The 26,680-nt window shown below is 34.1% G+C and overlaps 3 protein-coding genes and 1 long non-coding RNA gene across 6 annotated transcripts; 2 read left to right on the forward strand and 2 right to left on the reverse strand.

The window, feature by feature from the left end:
- Nucleotides 1–863: 863 nt before the first annotated feature.
- Nucleotides 864–5,354, forward strand: LOC132639974 (uncharacterized). Of its 2 annotated transcripts, none has more exons than XR_009582130.1 (2): nt 864–1,741; nt 3,845–5,354. It is a non-coding gene; the product is annotated as an uncharacterized LOC132639974 (long non-coding RNA). The 2 variants fall into 2 exon arrangements; XR_009582131.1 differs by lacking the exon at nt 864–1,741 and adding an exon at nt 1,748–2,805.
- Nucleotides 5,355–7,607: 2,253 nt separating this feature from the next.
- On the reverse strand, nt 7,608–9,413 carry LOC132639975 (U-box domain-containing protein 26-like). The gene has a single exon (XM_060356356.1). It carries the CDS (start codon nt 8,965–8,967, stop codon nt 7,741–7,743), a length of 1,227 nt encoding a protein of 408 aa, XP_060212339.1. The 5' UTR covers nt 8,968–9,413; the 3' UTR covers nt 7,608–7,740.
- Nucleotides 9,414–14,289: 4,876 nt separating this feature from the next.
- On the forward strand, nt 14,290–19,912 carry LOC132639977 (SAL1 phosphatase-like). Its single transcript, XM_060356359.1, has 8 exons — nt 14,290–14,596; nt 16,843–16,918; nt 17,244–17,317; nt 17,667–17,872; nt 18,413–18,593; nt 18,682–18,780; nt 18,980–19,133; nt 19,543–19,912. Exons 1-8 carry the CDS (start codon nt 14,387–14,389, stop codon nt 19,704–19,706), a joined length of 1,164 nt encoding a protein of 387 aa, XP_060212342.1. The 5' UTR covers nt 14,290–14,386; the 3' UTR covers nt 19,707–19,912.
- A 90-nt stretch (nt 19,913–20,002) lies between these two features.
- LOC132639976 (2-oxoisovalerate dehydrogenase subunit alpha 2, mitochondrial) lies at nt 20,003–25,144 on the reverse strand. 2 transcript variants are annotated; one of them, XM_060356357.1, is made up of 8 exons: nt 24,773–25,144; nt 22,918–23,052; nt 22,640–22,822; nt 22,151–22,308; nt 21,854–22,065; nt 21,621–21,760; nt 20,955–21,140; nt 20,003–20,340 (listed from the first exon to the last, which is right to left on the reverse strand). In XM_060356357.1, exons 1-8 carry the CDS (start codon nt 24,992–24,994, stop codon nt 20,173–20,175), a joined length of 1,404 nt encoding a protein of 467 aa, XP_060212340.1. In that variant the 5' UTR covers nt 24,995–25,144; the 3' UTR covers nt 20,003–20,172. The 2 variants fall into 2 exon arrangements, with proteins under 2 accessions (XP_060212340.1, XP_060212341.1); XM_060356358.1 differs by lacking the exon at nt 24,773–25,144 and adding an exon at nt 23,303–23,435.
- Between the last annotated feature and the right edge of the window lie 1,536 nt (nt 25,145–26,680).

Genomic DNA, 26,680 nt, shown 5'->3' on the forward strand with positions numbered 1-26,680 from the left:
TATACAACATTATACCTAGGGAAAAGCATTATACGCGATGTATAAAAGGTGTTTATACACATATTGGCTAACTCGGGTAACAAACTAAAAATTAGGGGTATGTGGCGTAAGTATTTTCTCCCAGTAGACATAGAGCATAATTTTTCCCCAACTCACCAGATGGGTCGGATCGTGCATTGGCGTCCGACCCACAACTTATCCATTAAAATGCTCCTTCATTGACCCGAATTACAACTGAAGTGTCACGCCCTTAGTTTTCAACTAAGCGCACGTGCGGCACTTGACAACTCGCTCACGTTCTTGCACAACTTGCTCACGATCTTGCTATGCCAAGTCAGCCTAGTTTACTACACTCAAGATCGCTAAGGGAACAGTAATTGAGAATGACAAGAGAAATTTGCTAGAAGGAAGCTTTTTACTATAGAAGACTTAATTGATTTTGCTTGATGGTTTTTACAAATGTATGCCCCTCTATTTATACTACTCACCTACGGGCTAATGGATAAATAATAATTGTTACACAAGTCCCTCTATATTTACAAGTATGTCCCCTCTCTAGAATTCTCTACATGCCTAGAATATTCTAAGGCTTCTCAAGAAAGTCTTCCTAAATATTTTATAAGAATCTAGAGTCTCTCCAAGAAAACTCTCCATGGCTCTAGAATCTTCCCATAAATGCTAGCATCTTTGCCATGTAAGCATCCACATGTCTAAAATATGTGCTTATGTGGCAAGATGACTTGGAAGGTCATCACAGAAGGCTATGTAATTTTGGTTAATATATTACTATTGCTCCCTCAATTAATTGAAAGTGTAATTTTGATCTATTTTCTTAGGTATATTCACAAAGTTACAATCATTACCAATTGTTTTACCGCTCAGCTGCCTATGTGGTATAATTTGAAAATAATATAATCCCAAGAATTGTTCAAATATAACATATTTCCTCTATAAAGTGACTAAAAATACACATTTTGATTAATTAAAAATTAAATATGCTTCTACAAAGATCGTAAGAATTAAAATTAGCTATCTATATATAATAGGAGAGGCAAAAGAATATTTGGATGACAAGTGTCATCACCACAAAAATCAGAATTTAAAAATAAAATAAAAATTGTAAATTCTAAAAAAAAAACTGCAAATCCGCAAAACAGATAACTGCATTAAATAAATTTAAAAAAAAATCCAAGTTTGTAATCAAGAAAAAAGTTTTTGAAAAAAACTTATTTTGAATTTTTTTGGGACATCCGATAATCAGGAAAAAAAATTAAAAAAAAACCTATTTTGAATTTTTTTGGACTCTTCAAGTAAAAAACTTCTAGGATTTGTCTCTCTTTTTCTTCTTCATCAATCATAATTTCCCTGTAAATGTTCTCAAAAGATTCAAATTTGTTATCTCGTTAATATTTGTTGTTGAATTTCGTTTGTTTCATTGATGTAGGCTTTGGAGGTTCATTTAACTTATTCGAAGATGTCAGATTTAAACATATTAAAAAAGATTCATATTATGAGTATTCTATTTTATCCCTATTTTTTGGGAATGAGAATAGAGAGGCATTTTCATCAGTTAACTCAAGATCCGCCAATTTGAAATTTTCATTGTGGTTGGTAAAGTTTGCTTCTTAATTGCTCAGTGTTTTACTCAAAAAGGCACAAATCAAAACGAGTTTCACGGGCAAGGGAAGAGATACAACCAAGAAATACTTTCACAACGGATAATAGCCAAAACGAGTTTCAGGTATGCCAAAATCAGTAAAATAGCCAGGAAGATATATGCATTTTAAGTAAACTAAACCACCTTCTTTTGAGCTAGCTGAAAATTTCCAAATAAATTTTTTTATCACTAAAGTTTTAGGCACTACATCGCAGCAACTTTAATTTTTAATTTTCGTTTCATTATATTTTTTCATTCTCAATTCTGTTACTCCAGGATATTGCTGAAATACTTCGTCTTAGTGTTCTAATGGCTATGAAATTAGCATTTGGTAGTTTGAAATATTCAGTCTATGAAACGATGGATACAACAATTAATGATGTTGTGTTCTTTCAAAGTGTAGAATTCTCAGTATTGCTTTGCAGCGATGAGTTTGTCCGCAAACTTAATTAGGATTGGAGAGGTGAAGACAACCCTACTGATGTCCTTTCAATGTCTCAACATGTACCTCAACTTGAGCGTCCAATCTATCTATCTATCTATATATAATAGGAGAGGCAAAAGCCTATTATGATGACACGTGTCATCACAAAAAAAAATCCAACTTGAAAATACAAAAAAAAAAAGTAAAAAAAAAAAACTGCAAATTCCCAAGGAATATGAAAGCTAACTGAGTAACCAACTGAATGGGGCAGTTTTAATCACGTATTAGCAGTTTACATCTACTCTTGGTTTCGCTCATCTGAAAACAACTTTAAATGTGCTTATTAGCAAATCGTTGATTTCTTCGGTACGTTTATAGTTGAAAAAGGTTCCTTTGGCTTTCTTATTTCCTCGAGGTTTTCAATATGTTCAGTTGTTCATTGCGTCTTCTGCTGTTCAACTTGGTTGTTTTAAGTCTCTTTCGTTTGATAGTGGTTGTTTGATTTTTCGTGATTTCACTTAGTCATATTAACAACTCCCTTTAGCCTCGGGGCAAGGTATCATATTTCATTTCAGCTAACGCCTAGGTGAAAGCCCCTATTTTTTTCTCTAGATTATATCAAGTGGACTAATTAAAAACTGCATTGCTGCTTCGAATTTTTTCTGCGATGAGTTCTGTGTTTCGCTTGGTCAGTTTTTCGGATCGTGATCTGTGATTGTCGTTCGTAAGTATCTTCTGCATCCCTTGATTTAATTAACTGTTTATACTTCAATTATCAGTTTGATTGAATTTAAAAAGGAATTCAAAGCGGTTGAACATATCCTTTTTTCCGGTGAGTGTCGTTTGTAAGAATCTTCTGCATTAGTTGATTTAATTGACTGTTTACACTTCAATTATCAGTTTGATTGGGTTTAAAGTAGTTGTAACTGCTGTATTGTTGTTTTAGGTTGGACAATTGTGTTTCGCAATATCTATAAGTGCTACAGCATTGATCAGTTTCAAATGTGCTTATTAACAAATCGTTTATTTCTTCAGTACTGTTTATAGTTGGAAATGGTTCCTTTTGCTTTCTTATTTCCTCGAGGTTTTCAATTTGTTCAGTTGTTCGTTGCGTCTTCTATTCAACTTGGCTGCTTTTAAGTCTCTTTTGTTTGATAGTGGTTGTTTGATTATCCGTGATTTCGCTTTGTCATATTAATAACTACTTTTAACCTCGAGGCAAGGTGTCATATTTCATTTCAGCTAACGCCTAGATGAAAGCCCCTATTCGATTCTCTAGATTATATCAAGTGGACTAATTAAAAAATTAGAAAAAGAGAACTAGATAAGTGGAAACCATTCTTGTGTTGTGAGATCAAATAATCAATGCTGAAATAGTAGTTCTTCTTCCTTATCCAGTCTTTAACTTGGAGATTAGCCCATCAAACTGAATAGGTGTTTTTTTCCTATTTTTATTCGAGTTTAATTTTATGTCCTGATAAGGCAAGAAAAAATTATAAAATCAAATTACTTAAAATATAATTATTGATTGAAGACTTAAATTGTGAGTAAGTTATGCAATGTTTTTGGACATTCCATCTGATTTTCAACTTATCGGCTTTGAAAGTTAGATGTTACTGACATTTTTAGGGTAAGATTTTGTTTCCCTATTTTACTATCTAGATGCGTCAGCTTTGCTCAGCTTCAAATGGGTTTCTTTGCAAGTTCATTGATCTATGAACATGTAATATCTGATAGAATTTTTTTGGTTCTTTTTTCCCCAGGACCTCAAGAATTCATCTGAGAGGTTTAATAGGGTGAAAAGTCAACGTCACAGCTGCCTCAACACGAGCTAAGGTATTAGTGAAAGTTTTATCAAAAGAAATTCAAAATACAGCAACTAGGTTCAGGGGGTGATGTGCCACAAAGCAGTGAGTTCAGCTCTTTCTCAGTAGCACGGAGGGTAAATTCTTCTCAAACCATTGCAATGGATGATGACATGGAAGGAGGGAACTTGGGCCCTTACCAGGATAGGCCAAGGACATTTCCTAGCATGAAAAGTAAAGCTTATACACCATGGGGAAGTTACATTATTTAGGTGCACTTCATGTTTGATCTAGCTCCAAGATTTTGGGTTTCCAATTTGACCCATTAGTTCATGTATTCTGATCAAGTCTAACCATTTCATACCTCTGACTTTCCCTTGCCTTCCCTGTGATTCTTTAATAAAACAATACTTAATATGCTTCCAATGAAAGCCTAAACTGGAAATATGTTAAAATTTTGGGTAGTTTCAAGTTGTTTGTACCTAATGTTAACCACAGTTGTGATCTTAGTATATGTGATCTCTTTTTGACACTGCTTGATTGGTCTTTTTAAGTTTGATTAATCATATTCTCCTCTGACTGAGCAGTAATAATTTTGAGCTCGTTTTTTCAGTTTGTGGACACTACTAATGCCGAAAGAGATATGAACATTGCTAAAAGAGTCTTTTGCATGCAGTCTATGAGAGTTGTACATTCTCTTTTCTTAGCTGGGAGTTTCACTCTTTTGTGATACTAATCTGTTGACAAAATTAATACTACAAGTTATGATTATTGGAGTTATGATGAACACATCTCCTTCGAGTAGCTATCTACTTGGGTTTCTGCTATGTTGTTGTGAAATATAGCGTTTAGTTTCTTCTCTACACTGTAGGAAGCATCCAATCAAAACAAGGAGCCCCGAAGCCGTATTTTCGCCAGTAAGGGGAAAATAACTGTGTTCTTGATAATGATGACATTGTATCTTAAAGGAAAGAAACAACGTATGGAAATGCAAGAGCGAATAATTCTATGCATTTTGTAGTAGTTATAACAGTTACTGCTACAGTAGAGATCTCTCTTAACTGCCTTCTTGCAGATGCAATAATCAAAAGAATTCTGTTTTTCTATTTGCAGTTAATACATGAGGTTTTCCAGCATATAGAGAACGGTGCTTGTGAATATGGTAAAATCAAAGATGATGTAGTGCCTCATAAAGCTCCATTTGTGAGGTATTTTAACAATAAATGAAAATGAAGCACTTTACATATTATGTTTCCTGACCAGTCTTGAGTCCAAAATTCAAACCTGGATATTATTCAAGTCAATGTGAGCACGAAGTACGATTAATTCTTAATTATATGCATGTATTTTGGATGGAATTAGTATTTTGATTATGTTGTATAAGGTTAATGAGATCTTATCCTTAAATATATACAAGAGGATTTGGGTTTCTAATTGAAGATTTATATATGGCAAACTTTTTCTTCTCTTTTCTTTTTTCTCAATTTTCCTTTTTACTCCTGAAAGATTAACTGACAGTAGAAATATCACTTCCTCCTCTCATAAAGATAAACACCATATAACAAGGAATTTTGATACAGATAATCGTTATAGTAATGGAGCCTAAAAGGCAAAAGAAAAATATGCAAGCTCCTTCATGATATGGTTTACTATGGCATGGCTATAGATCAACTCAGTTTGAACTATAAAAATTCCTATTCTAATGGATATATATTAATTGTGAGATATATTATTGTTTATTTTTAATGACTGATTTAATTGATATTGTTATTTTGAGCTGAAAAGAGCAAGAAGAATGAAGGAGAGAATTATGTTGGAAATCCACACATTATGTATTTAAGTTTAAGTCCTTATTTCGGAAAGGAAATATCATCTTGCAGATGCTTTATTGAGATTTTGCTTCGGAAATTATTTTTGAATAATGTTATATTTTTATGTTGTTTGTATCACAGGCTATATTCTTTTAATCTCAACTCTTTTCTTCATTGCATTAAGAAATGAGATGTAGTCGAGATTTAATTAAATTAACGTGATGTAATGTGCTCAAATAAGCAAAATCATAATTTGATAAGCTTAATATTTTATGATCTTAATTATTTGCGCATTGTGCATGTTCTAATACTATTTATACTAAAATGAGAGCAATGGGTAAAAACATGAAGCGAAGCACAAGGTGAGTAAAAAGTTATAGGTTAATGTAACAATGTGTATTCCAATAAGACATCAAAACTATTCTTGATTAAAATTTATATTGACCGCGCATCGCGCGGGTACTAATACTAGTAATTTATTAATAACTGAGGGACCAAAAATATTATTACCTCTATAATTTTCCTTTCTATTTTCTTTTTCGACATGCTTGTAATCGTTCAGGCTTAATTTCATGGAAGATTATTTAGCTCTAGTTTTATTGGACCCAATACTTTTGTAACGAAAAAGTCCACTTCATTTTATCTAAATATCATGAAAATCATTTTAAATTATATTTTATAACAAAAAATCCAACCAACTTATTTAAATATCACACAAAGTTACTTGGAAGGAACAAAAAAATATGTTTTCTATGATATTTGGACAAAATTAAGCAATTTTTTTTTTGTGACAATTTTTTAAATATTTGGTGATTATAATTCAATAAAGTAAAATTTGAGTCACCATTTGTGAAATTTCCTCAATCATATTGCTAGCCACATATTTAGACTTTTTTTTTCCCTTCTCAAGTGCATTCTAACTCTTGGTCTTTCATTTTGACATTAGATTTGTTTTTGATTTTGTCATGATGATGAACAAAGAGAAGTGACGTCTTTGTTTTGATAAACGAAGAACCAACACCATAGATAGCATGCCCCACTTTTATTTTATACTAATCAAATTTAAGTAGAAATAACAAATTCTTAGCACTCATTTCACGTTTCCCAAAAACTTATCCATTGTTGTAATATTTTGACTGAAAGCTCATAGTAGCAAAGCTATGATCAATTAATAGAGCATTCTTTTCAATTTTGACAAAAACAAGAGTTATTTTTTCTAGAAGGATTCAACATGATATGTATTTTTTAAAGATACTTGGTGCAAAATGCAGTTTGTTCTCCTTTCGTTTTTGTTTGGTTGGAATCTAACTTTCGTATAATATTGATTCTAGATAAGCAGTACCTAATAAGTTGATTTTTAAACTTGAAGTAGTTTCACCAATAAAAGTCTTGGAAATATTAAATTAGACTTATTTTTTGAATGTGGTTCTATTTTTAGTCAGAACATTCTATAAGTACTAATACACATACATTTCAATGAAACAATAAAACGAAAAAACGGATTTTTCTTACAAATATATTGATAAACATACCATTATGTACATTAAAGTAATTCTAACTCTATACACAATGTACCTTCCTTAACATATGAAAATTTGTCCTAACAGCACATAGGTGAACTGTTTATTTTGTGTGGACAAAATTTTGGTTTGTCTTAAAGGTGATAAGAGAACTACTTTTTGCACCTTGATATTATGAGAGAATATTAAAAAGTTCATTAAAATCTTGCATCTTTTATTCCTAAAAAGGTGGCTTTTCAAATAAGTTAATCTTGAATTGTCTACTAGTCCAAACTGCAAAGCTCATTTTTTAAACCATGCCTCTTTTTTTCTTTTTAGAGATTTTTTTGGCCTAAGACGGATTTAATAGGAGAAATATGGTCAGTAAAGATTTATATAGCCGACTTCAACTTGTTTGGAACTAAGACATATTTATTGTCGTTGTAGAAAAACTCTTTATATGATTTTAGATACAATTTTAATAGCAAAGACAGCCAAAGACAATGAGCACATCAACTGTAAAATCATGTAATAATATATGAATCTAGAAGGCTTGTTTTTGGTCCCCAGTGCACATGGATCTCAACAACTTGAGCAACATTCTTGCCTTATTTTTGGTCCTTTCAGTACACTGGCTTTGTAGGAGTAACAACAATTTAGTCAAAACCCCACAACAAATAGCTTCTTCTCTAGCATCCATTAAATCTTGACACAAAATGATTAAACAATTCACTGCACTTTCACTTGCTTCATTATCTGATGAAACTCTAAATACCATCTTCACAATTTCACTAACACCATTTGGGTGGTTCAAAACTTCCTCTTTTGCACTTTGTACGACTAACAATGTCTCAATTGTTTTCATTGCCATTATTGGTGCTAAAAAGCTTCTATATAATAGGCACTTTGGAGTATTCATAATGTATGTTATGAGTGCCTTAACTGCACTTTCCTTCACTATAACTTCACGATTCTGATCGAGAGAAGATAATGCATAAAGAGCTCTGATTGATTCTTCAGAACCATCTAGTTTGTTCTCAATAAGATGAAGAAGTTCTTGAATCAGAATTTTGGATTTACCCAACATGGATAAAAGTTCTTTTAACTGCAATGATGATGAAATTGTCAATATGAAATGACACAAGCTTTTCTTGATGAAAAAAGTACCTTTCTTGAACAAAATCAAGAAGTTTGTAAACTTGGATTCATCTTCTTTGAGCATGTTGAGAGTTCCCAAGTCACTAAATGGTAACAATTTCAGTCCACAACTTAGTGCTTTCTCCACAAACATGAGATTATCTTCAAAATTTGAACTTTCAACTGCATTTTCCAAGGCTAACTCAAGAATCATTTGGAAGAAATCGAGCTGAATCAAGGGACAGTTTTCGAAAGGCAAATTTTCTGATAAAGCAAGAACTTTCTCTAGTGCTTCAACTTTCGTCTCAAATGTAGATTCCTTTGACTGAAGATTATGCTTGAGAATAACAAATGAATCATCGACTGTTTGAAAGTAATCAAGATCATAACCATGGCTGCAGTTTATTTGAAGCCATTGATCGATCAAATGGCGAAGAGTCGTGTTTGGTACAATAGAAGAATCATGAAGCTTCTGCATTGTAACAGGACAAGTTGAATTACCAGAAGAAAGCCATTTTTCAATGCTGGATCTATCATATGTTTGGCCTGTGCATAAAGTGACTGGATCTTTAAATAAATCTAGACTTATTGGACACCTAAACAAGGGAGGAATTCCCATATCAGGCTCCTCCATTGGATAAAAAATTCCAAGAATCAATTATATACTTGAAGGATTCAAGTAAATACGAAAACTTTGAAGTGGGATTTTAGTTTAAGTCTAAAGGGGGTGTGTAGAAATGACAATAGAGTTAGAACATTGAGTTTTTACGAATAACAAAATGAACTGTCTGAGAGACATTTGAATGGATAAGCCAAGAACGATCAGAACTTTACTTGACTATGTAAGATTATAAGAATCCTTATAAACTGTTCTGTCTATCTATAGATTCAAGAAAGTAGAAAAAAATGGTGGAAGAGTAGGCCAAAGATTGTGAGTTTGAAGAGGAACAAAGCACATGAAATGAGGGAAGTAGTAGGCCAAATGTTAGTGGGAAGATTGAAAAATCAGAAGAGAACAAAGAGATACAGACACAAGAGTTGGCTAAAAGGAGGAGTAGGCCTTATCTAAGTAAAGCAAAAAAGATTGGTAGATTGCAACTAATGACATAGAATCATTTTAGTAAGAGAGAGTGAGTGGGACCACTTTTTGTCTTTTTTGGCAATAAATTATCACTACAGTCAAACTGACCCACTTAAAATACAACCATCAAAAATTCATGTCTTTGAACTTTGAATCCCCAAATTTATACTTGTTTGAATTAGAAAGATGTGACACCTACTTTATCACAAAAAAAAAAAAAACTGTTAGTATGTTTTTGAAAAAAGAACAAACAAAAGCCATATCTTTGTCTGCATACTTATTATTTAAGTATTCGGCACTCGATCTTATTAATTTGAATTTGCACTGAGTAAGTCCATTAAAATTTTAAAGGGAAGCACTCAGTGGCGGAGTTAGAAATTTTATTAAGGGTGTTCGAATTCATATGTAATATATGTTTGTAATACGTAATAATTGACATGTTTACACAATATAATTTTTCGGCGAAGGGCGTTTGGTGGAAAACCCTTGTCGGGCTCTGGCTCCGCCACTGGAAGCACTTCCTTGTGAAAGGGCCGACACAGTTTTCTCCAGAAGGTCCCACACAATTTAAAATATCTGGATGTCTTATATGTATATTTCTTTTCTTTTCAACTATTAATGTAGAACTTTATTCGCACAACCAACACTTTGTAGAATTATTACTTTGCGTAAATAAATTTAGTTTTGGCACTTAGTGATAAGTAATAGATATGTTGCTCGAATTCTCCGCAAATGATATCGAATTCTTCAAAAATACATCTTTTCAAGGCTCCAACATGCATCTATGAAGAGTTCGACAGCATAAATTTTCTTAAAAAAGAAGAAGCTTATGTTAACTTTATTTAACTTCTCCCAAAAACTGTCTCAATTCTGTTATAGTAAATCATTTCCATGTGCTCTTTGGAATTCAACTACTTAGATACTCAAGTTCAAGTTTTTAATAAAAAGGAATAATATTATTCACGCTTTCACACTTTCTTTTACTTTTCTTTCTCTTCCTATTGATGTTCTAGATTACTTTAGTCCAAATGTGATTCTCTTCTTACAAGTTGGGTATAAAAGAACTCAATTGATGCTATAATGAATGCAAAAACGTACAGGATTTTAACTTTGACGTTCATGTATCAAAATAAAAATTGGATGAATCCGTAAATAGGAACAAAAAGAAGTAACTACGTTATACTTATATAAGGAACTGACCTATTTGAGTATATTTTTGACTGGCCAAACAAAGCATTCGTTTTTTCCTAGTCAAAGTTTAACAGCTCCAGCTAATATTGTCCACTTCTTTTTTTCTTTTTTTTCTTTGCATACTTTAAAAGTGAGTACATGATTCTATTTATTGGTCAGTAGTGGACTGTAATAGTCAAATATCAGTACATGTGCACATCCTATGATCTCATCTCTCAATCTCTCGTTTTCTTATAATTATTATTAAGTACATAAGCTCTAATCACATATACAGATTCCAGATTTGGACATAGTATATTTGCATTAAGTTGATGTGATTTATTATACACTTATTTGTTAAAAAATAACTATGCATCAGTCCAAACGAGTTAGATTGACTGTATGAATTTCTACTTCTGCATTTAAGCTCATTTCATATCATCATCATACAAATAATATAAATGAATGATTTTCTTCTGTTGTGTCCTATTTTTGGCTAAGTCTGCATTGATATCAAGAATTTGTAGGTATTTCGAGACAACTTCATTCCATACGGTTTTAGGTCTATTCCGTCCCATTTAACATCTTCACTTATCATAGTTTCACATCTAAGGATCGGTGCTTATATAGGACGATGCATGACATGTCTAAATCATCTCAAGCGACCTTATTGTATTTTATCCTCAGTGTATGCGTGCTATTTGCACCTTCTAGCTAGTTTAATTTTTTTCACCTATGTATAGGCAATTATATTATATTGGTGCACCGTATCATCGGTCGACAACACATATAAAGAAGGGGGAAATAAGAACCATAGACAATAAGGGCCAAAAGTCAAGTATAAAAGAACTAAAACGATGAATATTTAACATTTAGAGAAATTTTGTGTGTTCTGAATACAATCTTGTCTGCCACTTAAAAAGTTTCAACTTAAACCTTATAATATAAATTATACAAATAAAAGTTACTAAAACAGATCAAACTAGTACAATAATTTATGAACATTTGGTGACGAGATGGTTTCTATTTACATAACTAAAAACTAAAAAGTGAAGCGGCAAAAAATGCTTATGTTTAATTACTTAATTTGAAATAATAACTTTTAAAAACTTAGGATAGAATAAGATTATTAAAAAGATGCCTAGAGAATTGTAGTGATTTTTAAATATATTTTTAGCCCTAAGATCTCTGGGATTAGTAATGGGAGCAGAAATATTATATATTGTAATTTTCAACTACTCTTTCAATAAAAACTTGAGCATAATGTTAGGCCTCAACTCAGAAATTGATAAATACTACATTCTATATAATAATCATGTGGGACAAAAAACGCAGGAATAACTCCTGGGTCTACGAGTAAAAGTGTCGTTTTATGAACTATACAGTCTAGTTAAGTCCCAAAAGTATGACTTATTTGGATTAAAAAATAAACTAATTCTACAAATGTAAGAAAAATAATCAGGGAATTAGATTCCCTCCCTAATACAGACAAAATGTTTTTAAATATAATAACCTTTACTTGAGGTTTATATAAATTTATATGTGATTTTCGATTTAAATTACCATTTGGATATAATTATTTTAGGCCCATTTGGATGCAACTATTAGGCCCCATCGCTTCAAAGTCAGAAGCCCAAACCCCTTCTAAGTTGGGCAATTCTGCGAATTGCCCTTCTTTTGGGGTGGTCTTTAAATTTTGCCCCTCATATTTGTGGTCTTTAAATTTTGCCCCTCATATTTGTAGTCTTTAAGTTTTGCCCTTAGCTTGGATACCTGAGGTTCTGGGTTCGAACCCTCGCTCAGGCATAAAATAAAAAAATAATTTCGCAAGGCAGGGCTGGAAGGAGTGTATGCCGGATCCGGCATAAAGTCCTTAAGGAAAAACTAAAGTTATGCCGGAGGGGGCATAACTTTTCCTCAAGGCATAGTTTTAGTTATGCCTTATGAGGCAAAACTTTTCCATAAGGAACTATGCCTTATGGGGCAGACTTTTAATTAAGGCATAACCAAAAGTATGCCTCATAAGGCAGAATTTTTCCTTAAGACAAACTTTTAGTGTTGCCTTAATGAAAAGTTCCGCCTTATGGGGCATACTTTTAGTTATATTTTATGGGGCACACTTTTAGTTAAGGCATAACTAAAAGTATGCCCCATAAGGCGGAATTTTTCCTTAAGGCATAATTAAAAGTTTGCCTTGAAAAGTAAAAAAAAAAAAATATATGTCTCAAAGCAAAGTCTACCCCCTCCGGCATAACTTTAGTTTTTCCTTAAGGATTGTATGCCGGATCCGGCATACACTCCCCCCAGCCCTGCCTTGCGAAATTATTTTTTTATTTTATGCCTGAGCGGGGGTTCGAACCCAGAACCTTAGGTATCCAAGCGAAGGGCAAAACTTAAAGAACACAAATATGAGGGGCAAAATTTAAAGACCACCCCAAAAGAAGGGCAATCCGTGCAAAAAAATGTTCTAAGTTCGACTAATTTGCAGGATTGTTCTTCGCTGGGGTGGTCTTTAATTTTTGTACTTCACTAAGATTTCCTTGATTTCGGGTTTGAAACTCAGCTCAATCAAAAATTATAAAATAAAAATAAAAAATCGCAAGACAGAGTTTGGGTAAAATTTCTCTTCTAGGTGACTCTTTGGAACTGCCATCTGAGCTTCACATGGATTTGCTTGGTAGAGAATTTGTGCGTGTGAGAAACTTCAGTCGTTGTGTAGCTAGCTTGAGTGTAGTACTTAGTAGCATTGAGAATTTTACACATTAATGTGGCCTGTGGTGATTACTGCTTCCTGACCATAGCCTAGCTTATTTGTATAGGATCTAACCGCAGCTTTTTGTAATCACTTTAGGAATCCTCCTCTTTCTTAGTTTTTCCTTCTCCTTTCTTGAGCTTCGTTTATGCCACTTGTTCGGTTCTTACATTCAGCATTAGCCACAACTTCCACTCAGCCTTAAAACAGAGTTTTGAAGGCAAAATTCTGTCTTGTGAATCCAAATTTCTGCCTTGCAAATTTTTTTTTTTTTTTTTACTGAGCTGGGGTTCGAACCAAAACCTCGAAGTACTAGGCGAAAGACAAAGATTGAATACCACCAATTTGTGGACAAAAATTAAAGACCACCCCAAAGGAAGGACAATCCGTGCAAAAAAGAAAAAGAGTCTAAGTTCTAACCATTGCAAGCCCATTTATGCTTCTTTAACCTTCTTACACAAGCCCACTCATGCTTCTTTTTTCTTTCATTTCCATTTCTGGACAATACATTGTTGAAGTTGAAGTACTTTGGATAAAAGAAAAAATCTTAGAATTTTGTGAGCAAAAATATTATTTCACTTGAAATACTCTTCAAATAAATATTCTAATAATTTATTGACCTTTCAAATGCTGACGTTCAATATTTCAAAATTCTGCTGGTCAATCATTATATCCTAATAATGCACTTGAGTATCTATGATCAAACAAGTATAATCGACCTTTGTTTGATTTATTTTTTTGCCAAAAAAAAAAGGAAAAAAAAAGAAAGAAAAAAGAGGAAGATATAACATTTTTATAAAAAGATTTCCAAAACTCAAATTTGCAACTCTTTCAAAGCTAAAAAAAACTACATCTTGAGCTTTTGAAAAGTTGAGAGTTTTTTAAAAAGAAAATATAACTTTGAGAAGGGTGTTTGATTGGTTAATACTTTGTACTAATATTTTCATTGTATCCTTCTACAAAAATAAGTGGAGTTTTGTATATTTCCATTTTTTCTTTTAATAAAATAAAATTTACACCCAATTAGCCAGCAACTCCAAGAATATAGACATGGCTACTTTCACAGTGTCATCATCTGCTACTATAAATTCCTTGACACGAACCCTCCCATTAAAAAATACAAAACCCCATTTCTCCTTCTCTCTTTGTTTCACTTTAAAAGCATCAAAATCAACACTAAGAGCTACTGCTTCAATGTCTTATGATAAAGAACTTGCTGCTGCCAAGAATGCTGCCTCTCTCGCTGCTCGCCTTTGTCAAGTAATCTTTGATCTTGTTTTTTTTATGTTAGTGTTTAAATTTGTGTGAATTGTAATTGTTAAATGAATAAAGTTCCTATCTTTCTGATTAACATATCCCCTTTATCTGTAGAAGGGATGAGTTGTTCTTACATTTTATTGCCTGTTTTTGATGTTTGTGTTTAAATTTGTGTGAATTGTAATTGTGGAATGGAAAAAACTCCAATCTTTCTTTCCTTTCTCTTTCTGATTATATCCCCTTTATCCTAAAAAAAGGAATGAGTTGTTCTTACATTTTATTATTCTTGAAGTGGTAGTTCAAACATGAAATTTCAGACAATTTGGTGTTTCTTCCCCTTTTTGTTTTTGAAGTTTGTGTGAATTGTAATTGTGGAATGGAGAAAGCTCTTATGTTTCTTTCTCTTTCTGATTAATATGCCCTTTATCTATTATAAGGGATGAGTTGTTCTCACATTTATTATTCTTGAAATGGAAGTTGAAGTATGGAGTTTTAGACAATTTGGGAGCTCAAAATATATGCTGTATAGTTGGGTTATTAGATTTATTATCAATATTTTGTTTTACATCTTAGGTCATTTGTTGCATATATAAGAGATGAGAGTTCTGGCGATGAATATTCGAATGAGGATGGTGAATAGGCTTTAGTTTATTTTCAAGAAAGTGAAAAGTTTCTTTCTTTGTATTAGAATTGGAGGGGGAGGGGGGGGGGGGGGGGGGGGGGGGGCTCATCAAGCATTAGATTTTGGGGTTTGTCTTGTAATAGTGGATTTGGAGTCTTACATTAGATGTTCTCTATCTTTTTCGTCTCAGCAGGATCTGCTTCCCAAGCATTAGATTTTGGGATTTGCCTTGTAAACGTCGGACTAAAATAGGACATTAAAGAAGCAACCCTTTGAATTTTATAAAATGTCCGATAGAAGTGCTTGCAATGGAAAGCACTAAACTTGACCTATTTTGAGGTCGATGGAGCTGTTTGGAAATTAACAAAGTGGATTTGGAGTCTTTTTTACATTAGAGTTTTCGTTTCTTTTTCGTCTCTGTTTTTCTTGAACATCTTTTATAGCAAGGAGATTTTGCATCTAGTATGCCAATATGCTAGAAAAAGGCGGATTCATTCTTTCACATGTCTAAGGTTCGAAATTTGAGTGACTCATTTTTCTGTTTGAAAGAGTTTAAGGAAAGGGAATATGTTCCAGCGGAGTCCTTCTAATTTATTGGCGTTAAGTTATAAATATTTTTCCTTAAGGTATGCTGCAGATAGACCTAGAATGGTTTATTATGTTTTCTGTGGACTTCCTCTTCTTTTTACCAAATCTGCATAAAAGAAACAGCCTTTAATATTCACCAAATAGCCTTTTAAGTATTTGAACTGCTACCAGATCATTACCTATCATGAAGCCTTTCTTTTTTTTGGATGACATGGGAACCCGCAGCCGCTACCCTTCGGGTGCGCACAGGGTAAACCCAGCTCCTGTGCAATAGCTCGCAAACCACATAGGAGAGGTAACCCGCACTAGGGAAGCCCGGTGCGACGAGCTCGACCCAGAAGGCAAATCCCCTGTTGTCGTAGGCAGGGGGTTTCGAACCTGAGACCTCCATTATGAAAGCCTCATGTTCAACCAACTGAGCCACCCTTGCGGGTCTATCATGAAGCCTTTCTAACTCTACAATTTACTACCTTATGCCTCCAAATGCATAATATCAGACCTTATCAAAACACGTTCATGTTTTTTGTAATTTCTTTCGGGAGGGGGGCGGGGGATGGATTTGTTCGTCGCGCTCACTCTTGCACGAGAAGATATCTCTATTTCTACTTTTGGTACTGTACTCCTTCCATTTCAATTTGTTTGTCTTAGTTTGACTTCGCACAGAGTTTAAGCAAGTAAATAATTTTGAATCTTGTGGGAACATAGCATGTGGGATCTTGAGATTACAGAGTTTCCAGATTAGGAAAGAGACATTTTGTTTTAAACAGACTTAAAAGGAAAGTAAGACAAACAAATTGAAACACAGGGAGTATTATGTTTAAACTGGATTGATTTATTTTGGCATATTCATCTTGGCAATTTCTTTGTGCAGTTCAGCTGACATAACATTTTGTTTTAAACAAACTTAAAAGGAAAGTAAGACAAACAAATTGAAACACAGGAAGTATTATGTTTAAACTGGATTGATTTATTTTGGCATATTCATCTTGGCAATTTCTTTGTGCAGTTCAGCTGACATCTCTTCCTCTATTTTCTTTAGAAAATCCAAAAAGCACTGTTGCAAGCAGATGTTCAATCGAAGTCTGACAAATCTCCTGTGACGGTGGCTGATTATGGTAAATTAATATAACATGCTTCTATGCTAATACAAAGATTTCAAAAGAGAGAACAAAGGTGTAATATGCAGGGACCAGTCTATTTTCTATGACATTTTTTCATTCTCTCTATATATGTTCCACCTACTCTCTCTCTCTCTCTCTCTCTCTCTCTCTCTCTCTCTCTCTCACACACACACACACACACACACACACACACACACACACATTTCTGCATTAAAGAAACTGTGTTCTGAAACTAATATACATTTTATGTTTGTTATCATGTTAACGGAGCCTGCAATTTATTCTCTCCTTTTGAAAATGACTTACACTTGATTATCAGGCTCACAGGCCGTGGTTAGCGTTGTTTTGCAGAAAGAGTTGGGTTCTGCATCATTTTCATTAGTGGCTGAGGAGGTAATGTTTGAACTCTTAGCTGTTTAATCCATGTTGTGTTTATCTTCATCGTTTATTAATTAAGATTGCGTTCAAATGAAACCTTGAAAAGATTTTCTGAAAAGTTACACATTTTCAACAAAAAGCAATTTGTGCATAGCTAATCTAATTCGAGGCAAGGTATTACTTTTGAAGGAAAAGATGGTAGAAAATAACCAGAACATTAACAAATCTTTCCTGTTCTTTTAAATCATTTCTACTGTACAGTTTGTTATTTATCTCTGCATTATTTAGTTCCCCATTTCAGTGGAAAATGTATGTTGTTTGCATCAAACTAAAGGATGGGAGTTCTAAATCTAAGTTTCTCTAGGATTCTGGAGACCTTCGTAAAGAAGAGGGTAAAGAAACATTACAGCGTATCATGAAGCTTGTCAATGAAACACTTGCTAGTGATGGAACATATGGTAATGCTCCATTATCCGAAGAAGATGTGCTTGCTGCCATTGATAGTGGTAGATCTGAAGGGGGTCCTTCCGGTCAACATTGGGTGTTGGATCCTATTGATGGTACCAAAGGGTGAGTGAAAATAAGTTTTTTCATATCAGTTTTGCGAGATAAATAAAAGGACTATCCTTAGTTTCAAGTCAGTAAATGTCAATGCAAAAGTTTGATTTAGCTCATTGGATTTCATTATTGTTTGTCCGTCCGTGTGGCTAGTGATCCAGTACATGTATCATAGCCACATTTGGCAAGTGCTCCTACTCTCTATGGATGCATTTCATTTGCATGGTGATGTTGTTGAAAGTACAGAAAACTAGAGTAAAACTGGAATAATGGGAGAAAATAAGGGCAATAGCAAAATACAAAAGTAAAAGGAGAGGAATTGAATTAATTTTAGTTCAGCTTAATAGCAATTAACGACATTTTCAAATGAGGGTTAGTTATTAGGTTAAATTATATATTTCTTGATATGGCTAATTTAGCTCATTATAATTGGTAAATTATCTCAGAACAGGCTGACCCAGAACGTAAATTAAGTTTTGATTTCAGGAAAGTGCATCTGATTAAAGGAAACATATTTATGAGTCCTCTCAGAAAGTCTTAATCTTTCTGCAGGTTTCTAAGGGGAGACCAATATGCAATTGCATTGGGATTGCTAGATGAAGGGAAGGTAGTTTTGGGCGTCTTAGCCTGTCCGAATCTTCCATTATCTCAAGAAAAAGTTGGTTGCCTTTTTTATGCCCAAGTTGGTGGTGGAACTTATATGCAGTCTCTTGATGGCTCTACACCGATAAAGGTTCATTTTCTGAGTATTTTGTAATATTCACTAACAACTTCAGATCCTTTATCTCTAATCAGCTGTTAGGTTGCTCTACTGCCTTCAGGTGCATGTAACTGATTTAGACAACCCTGAAGAGGCATCATTTTTTGAATCTTTTGAAGCAGCACATTCTTTGCATGACCTATCTAGCTTGATAGCAAAGGTATCATGAGTTCTCTTTCAATGTTTTCTTTTTGTCTTTCATTTTCTCTACCCCACAAAGGTAGGGGTAAGGTCTGCATACACCGACCCTCCCCAGATTATACGGGTATGTTGTTGTTATTTTCTCTTAATATGTGTGACTTCTCATTTTCCATCATAATGCATATGTTAATGAGGTCCCTATTCTTCTTCTATAACAGAAACTTGGTGTCAAAGCGCCTCCAGTTCGAATAGACAGCCAGGCAAAGTATGGTGCTTTGTCCCGTGGAGATGGAGCAATATATCTCCGTTTTCCTCATAAGGGCTATCGTGAGAAGATATGGGATCATGCAGCAGGATATCTTGTTGTCGCAGGTCCATAATATGTTTTCTGCATTTTAAATTAATGTCTCCCCTTTGCTTCACTTGGGTCATCATTTCTCATCAGTATTCTTGCTCAGAGAATCTATGGTTTTAACTTTTAACGTAGAAGCTGAGCATAAGAAATTTGATTTTGCAAATGCTGGTACTTCATGATAATTATAAGTTATAGTATTAGTACCCTTGACCAAGAAGAGAGAACCTTTGCTGTCCTCCCAAGCTTGAATTAGGAGATAGTTTTCAAGGTTAAGTATTAGTATCCTTGACCTTTATGGTTAAGTTAGCATTTTCTTTTGTTGTTGCACATCGTATTTTAAATCAGTCTAGGCCAATTTTTTCATGGTTAAGCTAGCATTTTTTTTTTTCCTGTTGCTCATCAGATATTTGTCATCTAATTTTGCAGAAGCTGGAGGTGTAGTCTCAGATGCTGCAGGAAACCCTTTGGACTTCTCAAAGGGAAGATACCTTGATTTACACGAAGGCATAATCGTCACCAATCAAAAGCTGATGCCTGCTCTCCTAAAGGCTGTTAAAGAGTCTTTGAATGAGAAAGCTTCGTCCTTATGATGATCAAAACCAATAACAATAAAACTGCAGCTATCTTCGTGTATATGTAACACAATTGTAGTGCCCAGAATTGTATTTGCAGCTGCTCATTTTTCACCTGTTACTTTTGCTTTTACACATTTCTGATATTGCTATTGTTATGTCAGCTCAGCCTTGATGAATTTAATTTCCCTTTTCAATAAATCTATCAGCCTTGGTGTTTGTCATTAAGAGCTCATTCAATATTGTTCCTCAAATTTTCCAGTTTCACTTTTCAAGTATATCGAGTACTGTCTTAATTGCAACACTGGCTGATGTGGTTTCTCTTGATAGAAATCATTTTTATTATGAAAATGTCGAACAAATACAACTTTGCTAATTACAATTTACTCCATTAATATCGATCTAATCAATGATATTTTGCATTTTCATATAATAACTTAGCACTAAAAATGAAGAAAAAAAAATATTAGACAAGCAGTTTCGACTAGAGAGGAACATCAGTAGGATAATCCTGCGGATGTTTTCTGATTGTTTCACGAATAAATATTTCCTGTTCCTGGAGGTTGGTTGGAGGAACATCATATACATCTGTAAATACATCCTTAATAGGGGGCTTCTCAGCCTTTTCTGCAACTTGAATCGCTTGCAATACCTGTAGACACAATATATACAAGCGAGTTCAGAAAACCAACTAATCGATCTCTTTTCTGCAACCCAACAACAACAACTGTACCTCAATCCCAAATAAGTTGTGGTCAGTCATATGAAATTCTTACTGTCCATTTGCTCCGTTTAAACCTGTCTCAATCTAATATTATAGGCAATTTACCTAGGAATCTCCCAAAACTTGACATGTTTTATTTAGTGCAGACCTAAACTTTGCCTAGTGCTAGTTACCCCTGAACTTGACATCTATAGCCTTACAGGTAGAATGCCTCGGGACTCCCGTAAACTTGACACATTTTATTTAGTGCACACCTAAAACTTTGCCTAGTCCTAATTACCCCTCAACTTGATATTTTGACAGCTTCGACTCCCCTAAATGCTGAAGTGGCAAAGAGCGGGATAAGCGCGTGAGATTGAAAAAAATCGAAAGCTCAGGTTTTAAGTGGGTATTTCAACCGTTAATTGCCACGTAGTTATAAGTGTTTTAGTAGCATAGATCAATGATCTCTCAAGAAAACTTTTGCCAGATTTCTGTTCTAGAAAGCAATTTAGACAACAATGAATTAGTCTTAGAAGTTTCTTTGTGTGAGCAGAATTTACCTGCTTCCTGACATTACTGCGAAGTTCGGATTCAACCTGAGAGTTCAGCCAGCCTTCTCTTTCAATCCATTTCCTAAATCTACTTACAGGGTCTCTTGCTGTTCTCCACCATTCGATTTCTTTAGCTGGACGATATTTGGTTGAGTCATCTGAGGTTGAATGATGTCCCGCTCTATAAGTAAGAGCCTGTTGAACATAAAGAAGCACTTAACAACACTTCCTATACTAGCAAAACAAAAAAGACAGGTGATTCTCGATATCTACTAATAATCTGTTTGGCCAAGCTTTTAAAATCAACTTATTTAGAAAAGTGCTTCAAAAAAAGTACTTTTGGTGAGAAATAGTTTGTGTTTGACTAATCAATTTGAAAAACACTTTTGAGCAGAAATTAGTGTTTGGTCAAGCTTTTAAAAGGTGTTTCTAAGTGCTCTTTCAGAAAAATGTTTTGGAGGAGAAAATACTTTTTTCAGCTTCTCAAAAACAACTTTTGCTTCTACTCAAACGCACTCTTTTTCCTTCTAAAAGCTTGGCCAAACAATAAATTTGGAAAAAAAGCACTTTTAGCCCAAAAAAAAAAGAGAAAAAAAAAAAGCATTTTGACTAAAAAAAGCTTGGGCAAACATGCTATAAGCCTCAACCACAAACTAGTTATTATGTGGAACTTACCTCAACTAGAACAGGTTTATGTTCATTAACAGCCATTTTTCGTGCCTCATGGACAGCGGTGAAAACAGCAAGAGCATCGTTACCATCCACACGGATACTACGAACGCCATAGCCCTGTCCTTTGGTAACGATACCATCACCTATGTAACCATAAATAGAACATAGTCCTTGTTAGTAGCAAACTACATATTACAGTAGCAGCAAATAATTGAGCAGCTAAGAGAGGAACCTACTTCGAAACTGGTCACTAACAGGCGTACTTATTGCAAAACCATTGTTCCGGCAGAAAAAGATAACCGGTGCATCTAACACCGCGGCAAAGTTCAGAGCAGCATGGAAATCTCCCGTACTAGAGCCTCCATCTCCAAAATATACAATTGTACATGCATTTTTTGCGTCCATCTTCAGAGCATAGGCAGCACCAACACCATGTGGAAGCTGAGTACTGAAGCAAAATATCATACAGATCTTAGTAAAGACGTTTGAAAATCTCAAAATAGAGTATAAGTACAAAAGCGTGAGTATCTTACGCTACTGTTGATGCAACTGTAATATAATTGTGCTTATTAGATCCATAATGGATAGGCATCTGCCTGCCTTTTCCATAATCGCTTTTGTTTCCAAACAACTGATTGGCAAATTCTTGGATGGTAAACCCTCTCCATAATAGAACTCCGGGCTCCCTATACTGCAAAGACAAAAAAGAATAAGCTTTGACATTACTAGTCAAATCATTGGCCAAGTGAAAATCTGATCAAGATTTCAGTTAAAAATGTGCTTTTATCTCTTGATTATCCCAAATTTGAGGTAACAAAAGCTATTTAGCACATAAAGTCGATAAAATTCAAATCTCAAATAACATCAGTGTGGCATTCTTCTGAGAAGATTTGACAAATAAAGATTTCCAAAATGCACCTGGTGAATGAAAGTGCATATATTTCCTAACCAACTTTTTACATCTGTAGTTCTATAAAATGTGACTTTTGCAGATTAGATGCAAGTTTAAGTGCACGACTAACCTGTGGAAAGATGAAATCGTCCGTATTAAGTGCAGCAGCTGATGCAATGTTGATAGCTTCTTCTCCAAGTGTGGTAACATAGAAAGATATTCTTCCTTGTCTTTGTGCTTCATAAAAGATTGTATCCATTGTTTGAAGTGTGACCATATCAGTATACATTTTCAATGCAACTTCCTTGTCAATCTGACCAAGATGAATGCCCAATGATAAGATATAAACATTCCTCTATTTGAATCTTGATGCAACGTTTAATCTGCTTAAATATCTCTTTGGATTACCTGTACGAACTTGCTAGACAGTGGGTAACCATCGTCGTCAAGGACCCGGTAGCAGTGTACTCTTTCCTCTCTTGTTTCAGGAATAAAGTTCAAATGTGAGGTGAATTTGACCTTGCCTCCCGGGAAATTGAGGACCTAACATCAATAGGAAAGTTTATGATCCAATGCACGGGGGGAGCTAAGGGGCGCAAGGGGGTTCATTTGCATTCCCTTTGCTAGAAATTTACATTATAAATACAAGGTCAAAATTATTTTTATGTCTATACAGTAGTTACTGAATCCTCTGGACTTCTTCATGTGTTTACTTATTATATTTCCCTTAGTGAAAATCCTGACTCCACCATTGATCATGCATGCTCAGAGTAGAATATATTATGAAACTTACAAAATAACTGGTAAAGATCATCTTTTCCATGTGAGATTTAGTTGCTCGATATTTGGAGAACTCCAATTTATTTAAAAGGCAAGTGTATATCACACACTTGTGCCAACTAAGCCACTAATACGCCACATAGTCTGAGTCAATGGTCAGAGGCGTTTAAATTAGTCGGTTTAAACAACTATAGATGTCCACTAGAAAACCCGTGGAGTATGGGGGTGGAATGTCAATACGGGACAAGTAGAGGTATCAATCAGTGGCGGAGCCAGGATTCCCGCCGAGGGAGTTCAAAATATAAAAAAGTAAACATACGAAGAAGCCTAAGGGGGTTCAACATCTACTATATATATATAAAAAATAATTTTAACTTTGTAAAAACAGTGTTTTTTTCCGCCGAGAGGGTTCGGATGAACACTCTCGGCATAGTGTGGCTCCGCCACTGGTATCAATTAGGCCATACGGCCTAGTTTAAAAGACAAATTGTTTAGGAATGAAATGAAATGGACCTAGATGGAGCAGATTGGGTAAAGATAATTATTTTATCTGTGACATAAACCTGAAAAGTAAATGAGAAATTAGCTGAAAGTGAAGGGACACACTTATGATATATTTTCTGAAAATGGATACTTTATCATTCAGACAGAGACGTGTAACCAAGCACGTTTTTTCCATTTTCTTGAGGTTAGTACAATAGTTATCCAGAAAACTCTTTTCAGATGAAAAAGTATTCCAAAACAGTCAGATTTTCTTTTCAAGATAAGCCAACACGGCTAGCACCTTACCAAACCTTATACTGTTACTATTAGTAGTAGAAATAAAAGATTGTGTGTTAACTTGAACCTATCCAGCAGCCACAATTTTAAGCCACATGTACTCCCACTCTCGCACGACACGTCGACACCCACATTACAAAAGATAAGAACAAGAAGAGATACCAAAATAAGGTAGCATCAAACTGATCCCAAACAGTAATTAAGCAAATAAAAAGTGTGTTTTCTCTGTGATTGTCACACAATCAGTCCAACAACATACCAAGTGAAATCCCGCTCAGTGGGTCCGCGGAACGCAGAGTATATGCAGACTTTACCCCTACCTTAAGAGGTAGAGAGGTTGTTTCCAGTAAACCCTCGGCACAAGGGCAAGTATTGTCACACAATCAGTGGCGAAGCAAAAAATTTAGTTAACGGTGCTCGAGATTTAATTTTAGACCCATCTACACAGTATTATTTTATAAATATACAGCATAATTTGCTGAAGAAGGATCTTCAATTGACTACCTTTTAGTGTATGTAGCTACACCAATGAATTTAACATGGTAATAGAGCAGATACGGGTCCTGACTTTGAGTCTAACCATCACTTAATAACAAAAAGTGTCAGTCAAACATTTTTTGTTTATTTGATTGTTATAGCTGAAAGAAAGAAACTATAAGCAAGTAAGATATGTACATTAGGATTATTAGGGGAAAAAAAAAACCTGGGAATCATTGTCAATGGTCTGCATGGGATTCAATTCTGTTTGAGCTTTGGTTGATTCAAAACGGTAAGAGACTAAATGGGGATGAATTAAACCAAGAATTCCAAATGGGGTTCTCAAATTTGGTGATGTAAGTGTATGATGATGATAAACAGAACGTAAAAAACCAATCTTGGGTTTCAAACTGATCAATTTTCTTGATTTTGACAAGAACAGGGCCATTGTTTCTCAGTTTTTTTTTTTTTTTTGTGTGTGTGTGTTTGTGATAAAAAGGGAAGTTTTAATGTAGTGTTGGAAGAACGAAAATGTCAATAGAGTGGTTTTAGCGTAAGGGAAGCAAAGAGCTTCATTGTCGGAGATTTGGATTTATTTAAAAGGATACGATCTTCCATATCCATATTATAAGATGACAAGATTGTTATGGGCTCCATTACACTTTGCACCCTTCAAGTTTCAAAAATAGTATACCTTACCTCCTAACTAAATCTTATGATCATTTATCCCCGTTTCAAATTGACCTTGGGATGAGTAAGATGGATTTCAAGATTTATGAATCCACATTTTAAGGAGGTTTACTTGTAAATATACTTTGTGTTGATTTGATAGTGTAAACTGTATAAGAACTTAAATTCAAAGCAAAAACGTTCTCAAAGATATGAAAAGAAATAACCAAACCGGTCCCCTTAAGTTTGTTAATTTGACTAAACTAGGTTCTTACATTAACTTGGAAACAATATTTTGAGTTCTTATTTCCTGGGAATAGTAGCTCAAAAAATTGACGAGTAGTGTATACAAGAGAAACATAGAGTATTTTGTAATTTTGATTACATCAATTCGATTATTGTATTGATAAGATAAGGCCTATAAGACAAGACGTTGGATGGCATCAGTTAATTATACTATGATATGAAAAAGCGAAGTACTTCAATATTACTTAATGAAGGATATTTTTTCATTGCTGAGTTAGCCCAAGTGACCAAACACATTGTTAATCTTCTCTTGGACTATCCTATGCATTTGCTTATTAATGGATTTAAGGTCTCTGTATTGAAATGAACTCTTCAACAATATCATGAATGGGTTATATATATGTTGAAGTAATCTGAGAGGAGTTAATCAATGAAAATATTACTGCAAGAGGGATAAAAGCATCGTAATTCCTTTGTTTAGGGATCAAATTAAATTCAAATGGAATTATGGTAGTGTTACTAAAATAATCTTCATGGATAAGAAGTAGATCGTGGCAATTACTTGTTTTCTGCATTCTGCCCCTCACTTTTGCTACAAAAGTACACTTTCGTCCCATTATCCTACATATTTGTAGTCAAAGGTCAGAAAGACACATTCTTTTTTTGATTTCGTTTTCTTTTTTGGCAACTACAACTGCTAGATCTGCGGCAGGCACGTGCTATAATTTCATAAGAGTTCAATAATATGTAGAGAGGCAAATTTAAGTTGTATATATGAATAATATACGGGGTTTTTTCCATCATCAATATAATATAATATGTTGCTGCACGTTAGTTAAATACTACGAGTACTAGTAATATTTTTACTAGGTAACCAATACAATAAATGATAAACTTTCAATTTGAAAAGATGATGATTAAGCGGTAGAATGGATAAAAGAATACATTTGATTTTAATACTCGTGCATATGACAGGACACTCAGATTACTGATTACACAAAGTATGATTTGAGTTAATCTCGAATAGGAATTGATGATTGGATCCTTGGATGAATAAACAGATAATTAATTATATTATTTAATAATTATAGTCAGAAGGAATTCAGATGTCCATGTGAAGAAATTTTTGCCAAGACTATAGTTTTGTCCCATCCATGGCCAATTTTAAAATTCACAAAATCTGAAGTCAAAAGTCAGAAATGAAGCTCATTGACTATTG

Source organism: Lycium barbarum, chromosome 5 (genome assembly GCF_019175385.1).
Source record: "Lycium barbarum isolate Lr01 chromosome 5, ASM1917538v2, whole genome shotgun sequence".
Classification (NCBI taxonomy): domain Eukaryota; kingdom Viridiplantae; phylum Streptophyta; class Magnoliopsida; order Solanales; family Solanaceae; genus Lycium; species Lycium barbarum.

Coding starts and splice junctions, on each gene's coding strand:
- LOC132639977 (XM_060356359.1), top strand. CDS start 14,387: ATGGCTACTTTCACAGTGTCATCATCTGCTACTATAAATTCCTTGACA. Junction 16,919..17,243: donor TGTGACGGTGGCTGATTATG/GTAAATTAATAT, acceptor CTTGATTATCAG/GCTCACAGGCCGTGGTTAGC. Junction 18,781..18,979: donor TATCTAGCTTGATAGCAAAG/GTATCATGAGTT, acceptor CTTCTATAACAG/AAACTTGGTGTCAAAGCGCC.
- LOC132639976 (XM_060356357.1), bottom strand. CDS start 24,994: ATGGCCCTGTTCTTGTCAAAATCAAGAAAATTGATCAGTTTGAAACCC. Junction 23,053..24,772: donor CCATTGACAATGATTCCCAG/GTTTTTTTTTTC, acceptor TATTGATGTTAG/GTCCTCAATTTCCCGGGAGG. Junction 21,141..21,620: donor ATAAACCTGTTCTAGTTGAG/GTAAGTTCCACA, acceptor TATGTTCAACAG/GCTCTTACTTATAGAGCGGG.
- LOC132639975 (XM_060356356.1), bottom strand. CDS start 8,967: ATGGAGGAGCCTGATATGGGAATTCCTCCCTTGTTTAGGTGTCCAATA.